General features: G+C 40.3%; 1 protein-coding gene across 1 annotated transcript; it reads left to right on the top strand.

Moving 5' to 3' along the window:
- The first annotated feature begins 2698 nt into the window (after positions 1–2698).
- LOC125330182 (CARD- and ANK-domain containing inflammasome adapter protein-like) lies at positions 2699–5982 on the top strand. Its single transcript, XM_048313085.1, has one exon. The coding sequence runs from the start codon at positions 3231–3233 to the stop codon at positions 5496–5498; it is 2268 nt and encodes a 755-aa protein (XP_048169042.1). The 5' UTR covers positions 2699–3230; the 3' UTR covers positions 5499–5982.
- Positions 5983–6718: the final 736 nt, after the last annotated feature.

Genomic DNA, 6718 nt, shown 5'->3' with positions numbered 1-6718 from the left:
GTTTAGATAATGATGTTGGCTGTATTATCTCTTACAGGCTGGTTATAGCACAGCGAGATAAGTTCCCAACCACCAGCTCGGCAAGAGCCTCGGTGGAGGAATGGTGACCTCTGCAGGTGCCTCACTCCCGCAGCCACATCCCCTCACAGGCTCCTTTCACCACACTCAAGATGTACTTTGGGTTGCTTTCATCTTCGAGAAATTAAAATAGAGAAAATTAAATGTATATTTGATGATGACATGGCAACATGAAATCAGCTAGAGAACACGGGCATGCGTTAATTTAAGAAATAAATGTTCATCGCTGAGAAGTCAGAAAACAATACTTCAAAGGACAAAAACTTCAAAGCACTCTATAACTTCAAAGCACTGCAGCAACAGTAATAAACACTTAGGACGTGTCTGTGAGGTAGAAAAAAATTTCCTTTTTTAATGCTTGTGTAAACAGGGAACAGGGATTAAGGGATTTGCCCAAGGACATGAGTTAGGAGCAAAACTGAGATTGTATGTCAGAAATAACTGACTCAAGTGTCCCAGCTACAGCTGGATTTAAACAGTTCCCTGCACAGCCACTCATCCAGCAGAGGCCAAAATTTATATCTTTCCTATCAAGGGCATCACTTGCCCTTCAAATCTACAAATTTAGTAAAGCCCACAATTTTATTTTTAAAATAACTTAATAAATAGCCTTTTAAAATAACGTAATAATCCAGTCCACATGGCGCTAAAGAAGCCAGCAGAAATAAAAGTGGTCTGTGAAGTACCTTATGCCCCTCTGACAATAAATAAACATAAAAGATAACAAAGAAGCCCAAAGATTTGCCTCTTATTCTCTCCAGCTTCCTTATTTTCTTAGAAGTCCAGTAATATTAAATACTGCCATTTTTATTTTTAATGCAGTTTCCTGCTGATCCGACATATTTGTGGTCTCATGCACTTAATTAAAAGAGAAGAGGTGTTGAGCCTTAATATTTTTCCCTTCTCTGAAACATTTACTTGTCAAATAAAGTGAGTTAATAAGTGAAAAAGATATAAACAAAAAATTACGCTTCAAATAGCCAATTCTGAATCTCTTTGTGAAGTCATTGTTGGAACAAAGGCTTAATTCTAAAAGTAGTTAGAGTAATAATTTTAAAATAAGGGCTTTTAAAACATAATTTCTAAAAACATATCTATACAACAAGCTTCCAAAATTTTCTTGTCAATGTGATTCTTGTTTTAAGACAGAGTTTCCTCATAAGTCACATATTTATAATGAGAAACTTTTCAAAAAAAACGCATAATTATGTTTTGACAACTGTGATTTGCATCTCATAACACATCATTTGCCGCTTATTACTTTCCAAAATAAAGTGAAATGGCTCTGAAAGAGATGCTGCCTGCAAATATTGTTCAAATGTTCCTCCTCAAGGCCAGGGAGGAGAACTGCACCCTTCCATCTCTACTAGGACCTGTTTACTAGGGAAATTCCTGTATTCAGAACACTGGGAAATTACTGCCTTACTAATGGAACCTTACAGAATATCACCATTTCTTCTTTTAAATTTTTCAGGAGTTCTAAAAATTCCCGTGTCACCTACAACAACTCTGCTCAGCACGCACGGAACATTTTCCCCTGCCAGAACTCACAACTTTCCTGTGAAGGTGATCAAGGATTGTTATCTCTATTTTGCATGGGAAGAATAATAATGACAATATAAAGATCCCATTTCCCCAAACTAAGTAAGAACTGATTTACTCAAGGCACAGATAGACCTTCAGGATCTAGAGAGATCGAGTTAAGTCAAATCAGAAGACTAAATAATTTGCAGCTCACAGAGTGAGTCGCTGGCAGATTTGAGAACACCATTCAGTGCTCCTGACTCCCTACATTAAACCACGGTTTTCCATGCTATGAGTTAACAATCATTAACTAAATGACAAAGGTTTTGCTATTCTTGGTGTAGTGCCCTTCTCTGCATTTCAGAGGAATTACAAGGCTCTTAAATTGGCTGTCAAATTCGCTGACTTGGTAACTGGCTGGTTTTCAAAATATATATTAAAAGTCTTGCCTTTCCCTGCTATTTCTTCAATAAAACTTTTTTTTTTTTTTAATAGAATAAATTTTGTGATCTTACTTATAAAGTTAAAGTCAACAGCAAAAAATTAAAAATCTTATCAGTCACCTTGTACATACTATTAAAGAAAATACATACAAAGGGAGCAGGACCCAGCAAAAAGGGCACTGAATGAAGAAACTAATGGCAAAATTTCCCACTTGCTTAAATAAGGTCAAGATTTCAACTTTTTAACTCATTTTACCTCCAGCTTTTCTCAAACTCTATAATCTCAATTTTTCTCTCAATTGGTTTCAAAATGTGTGGATAATTACTATTTTATTTCCTTCTCTTCCATAGGGAATTTAAACACCAATAAGTTAAATTAATTACAGCTAGATCCCAAGGTCCTACATCCATATGGAAGACTACGCAGATTTGAAGCTCTAATTATACTTTAAATATTGCACACTGAATCACACGCCTTGATCCACCTCATGTAAAAGAATTAACTTTTCCAGACAGACTCTGTGTTAGAGCAGGAATGACAAGGTAAATGGCCTTAAATATACCTCTGACTGGAGCTGTAGCTCATACTAGAAAGGCTGGATCACTTTTTATAACCAGCTGCTTAAACAGTTTATTTTTATCTAGGTCTTTATGCTTTTATTTCATTGCATTATAGGGTTTTCACCTGCATAGCTGGCAGTGTGCACTCTTTCATTTCAGATCATACGAGGTGTGTGATCATGGCAACAGTAACTATGCTGTGAATTTTCTTTTGTCATGTTTAATTGACTGGTCATTTAGGAGCCAGCTTGGCCAGAGGAACAGAGGAACTCAACTAACAACTATCTTCTATTCAAATATCAGATTCACAAAAGCATTTTTTAACCCCTAATTATGCATTAAAAATCTGGAAGAAGCCTTCCAAGTGAAATATCTTCAGATATCACAGACTTCTGTTTTGTTATTAAGCTGTACTCGTTGCTAAGGAAGAACAGAGAAGATCAAAGGACTTCTAACAACTGGAAACTCAAAGGTGAGGGAGTTTTGATTTCTTTAAAGATTTATCACCGATCTACAACGGTTGTTCGTTCATAGTTCTATGAAAAGACTGAAAATATGTGAGCCTGCTTTGCTATTTCCTATTTACCTTCAAACAATACCTCAATTCACTTTTTGATTAGCAACATGAACATGCATTCAAGCAGCCTGTTTACAAATCCATACGCAATTGAAGTCCTAAGGACTAAAAAAGAAGAGCTCGTACAAGGCATAAATGACCCAGACCAGCTCCTGCACTGGCTGATAGAAAATGGTATTTTTACCCCAGAAAAAAAGCTGGTCCTGAGTTTCTACAGGACACGAACAGAAAAGAACTCTCGGGTTTTAGACATACTCATTTCTCAAGGTGAACGAGCCTGCAGGCTCTTTTTTTATCCATGTTTAAAGCAAGTGGAGCCAAAACTTTACAGCAAGATAAGAAAATACGTTAGTGAAGTAAATGAAAGCATTGGAGATGCCAGAAGACAATTGGTTGGGTATTTACTTGAAAAAGATAAGGTTTGGGTTGAAAATAGCAGTGAACAGCGCCAGGGGAAAAAAGACAGACCTGTGGGAAAAAAGCATAAAGGGGCAATTAAGAAGAAAGGAAAAGTAACTCCACTTTCAAGGGCAACAAAGCCTAGAAAAGATCATGCTGCTGTCGACATCTTTGCTGCAGTTGCTAAAGGCTCCCTGCCTGAGTTAGAGAAAACACTGAAGGATGATGATCTCAGTGTGCTAAACCCTTCCAGTGAAACTCTTTTGCATGTTGCAGCTGCCAATGGCCATCTATCCATCATGGAATATTTGCTCAGCAAAGGTGCAAGGACAGGTGTGAAGGACAGGAAAGGGAGAACAGCCCTGCACAGGGCTGCTGAGAAAGGCCACGGAGGTGCAGTCAAGGTGCTTCTCCAAGGTGGTGCTTCCATGCACGCTCTGGACAGGGAAGGCAAGACACCACTTCACTGGGCTGCAGAGAATAACCACAGTCACATATTGAAAATGCTCCTGAAAGAAGAGGCAAGGAGTTGCAGGAACCAGCACAACTTTTTGCACATGGCAGCTCTTAGAGATGAGAGCAGCCTAGCCAAAATGCTTCTAGAGGCTGGTTCCTCCACTGAAGGAAAGGATGAGAGAGGACAGACTGCTCTCAGTTACGCTGTTTCTCGGGGATCTGAAAACACTGCAAAAGTACTTCTAGAAGCTGGAGCCACTGTTGATTCCAACATGGTTGAAAGAGCCTTCAACAGCGACCACCCATCCATCTTCAAAATACTACTGGAATATTCTAAAGATCTGTCCTCTGATATAAAGAAGACAGCTCTTTTTAGAGCTGTACAGAGGAATCTGCATGGTGTTGTAGCAGCTTTAGTAGACAGAGGCACAGATATCAATGCCCGCAATGAAATTCATTACACCCCTTTGCTGCTGGCCTGTGAAATGGGCAAAGCAGAGTCAGCACAAGTTCTCATGGAAAAAGGAGCAAACTTGGAAATAAGGACTCCTGCTGCAGACACAGCTCTGCACTTGGCAGTTCGGGCTGGGGCCGCTTCCATCGCAGATCTGCTCCTGCGCAAGGGGATGGACACAAACGTCAGGAACCAAGCCGAGGAAGCCCCGCTCCACATTGCTGCGCTCCAGAATAAGGGAGCATTGGTAAGCCTTTTAGTCAATGCTGGGGCCAAAACTAACGCTGTCACTAAAGACTTTGTTACTCCCCTGCACATCGCAAGTCAGAGAGGTCACGCCGATGTTGCCCGACAGCTGCTGCACCACAAAGCTCACGTTAACGCTCAGGACAAGCAGGCAAAGTCCCCTTTACATTTGGCTGCTGAGCAGGGAGACAAAACAATGGCAGAGATGCTCCTGAAGGCCAGAGCTGATCCCAACGCACAGGACAAGGAGAAGAAGACTCCCCTGCACGCTGCAGCCACAAGAGGACACCTCAGCATTGTGGAAGTGCTGTTGGCTAACAAAGGGAGAGCTGGAGCTAAGGACATGGATGGATGCACCCCGCTGCACTATGCCACCATGAAAGGAAACATAGACATCGTAAAAATTCTGCTGGCCTCAGAAAAAAATAAAAATATTGACGACAGAAACATTTGGAGGAAGACAGCCCTGCATATTGCAGCGGAGTATGGACATGGAGAGGTGATAAATCTCCTCCTGAGCCACGGCGCTGCTATCAACGCCTTGGACAGCAGCAGGGACACTGCCCTGCACTGCGCCTGCAGGGCCGGACACCTCAGGGCTGTGAGCGCCCTCCTCAACTGCCCACGAGGGGAAAAAGCAAGTTTGCTTGCTGTGAACAGCCTCAGAAAGACTCCACTGCAAGTAGCAGAATTTAATAAGACAGAAAATCAGGCTCAAATTGTAACCCTGTTGAGAAAGAAAATGTTAATAACAAAATGAAGATGTAAAAAAAACCCCTTAACATTTAAATTCTCTTTAATGTAATTTGAATAGTCCTATTGTAGAGTATGATTGAGAATTATGCTTGAGCTGGCAGAATTAAGTTAGCAAAGGTGATCTTGGAAAAAAATGGATCTTAAAGACACTTAAACTTTTAAGTATTGATCGGTCTTCTACTTCTCTCATGAATGTCATACTTGGGACCTATTTAAAATGCTCTAGCCTTAAACACATTGTGTTTGACCTCCTCTAGTATAAATCAAGACAAAGATAGAAAATATCTTTTCATATATCTGTGAATATTAGCCTGTATGGATAGCTTAGTTAAGCATTGTTTGGTAAAACTACAATTAAAAAAAAATCTATTATGAATAAGATGTCTGTATCCTCAAGGTATTCCTGAGACTACAACAATTATTAACAATTATTTTTCTTTCTTTTATCATACCATTGTCTAGATTTTGCATTTTTAAGTAGAGAGAACCGTTGCATTTGTCATTTATTATTGTCACTTTGAAACCCATTCCACCACAAAGACGAAACGTTCAGAATAAAAAGGTTGCAACAGAGTTTGTTGCTTCAAAATATTTGTATTGAGATGACAACACAAATATAAACAGAAACACTTTCTGAGTCAACAGAAAGTTCTCTGGGGTTAATGATAATTAACCCTTACACTTCCCTTCAGATTACAAGCCAAATTATCTTAAACACTCAAATACCTCTTGTGAAATGAAACACATTGAAGAACGTATGAGAATAAAACCGATTTTTTCTTATTGATAAAACACTTTAACTTGACCCTCACAATGCCCTGGTGAATGAACAGACATGACCACATACTTGAAGGACACAGGGGCACACAGCCTGTGTGGGTACCCAGGATCACAGAACCATTTAGGATGGAAAAGACTTCTGAGATCATCAAGTCCAACCTTTGACGGATCACCACCTTGTAAACCAGAGCACTGAGTGCCACGTCCAGTCTTTTCTTAAACACCTCCAGGGATGGTGACTCCACCAACAACCTGGACAGGGTGTTTCAATCACCTCTTCTGTGAAGGAATTTTTCCTAATATCTATCTAAACCTCCCTTGGTGCAACTTGAGGCCGTTCCCTCTTGTCCTGTCCCTTGTTCCCCGGGAGCAGAGCCCGACCCCCACCTGGCTGCACCCTCCTGTCAGGGGGTTGTGGAGAGAGAAGAGGTCGCCCCGAGCCTC

Source organism: Corvus hawaiiensis, chromosome 9, assembly GCF_020740725.1.
Source record: "Corvus hawaiiensis isolate bCorHaw1 chromosome 9, bCorHaw1.pri.cur, whole genome shotgun sequence".
Taxonomy (NCBI): domain Eukaryota; kingdom Metazoa; phylum Chordata; class Aves; order Passeriformes; family Corvidae; genus Corvus; species Corvus hawaiiensis.
Note: the sequence above shows the minus strand (reverse complement) of the source record. Positions and strands in the feature narration are given on the sequence as shown.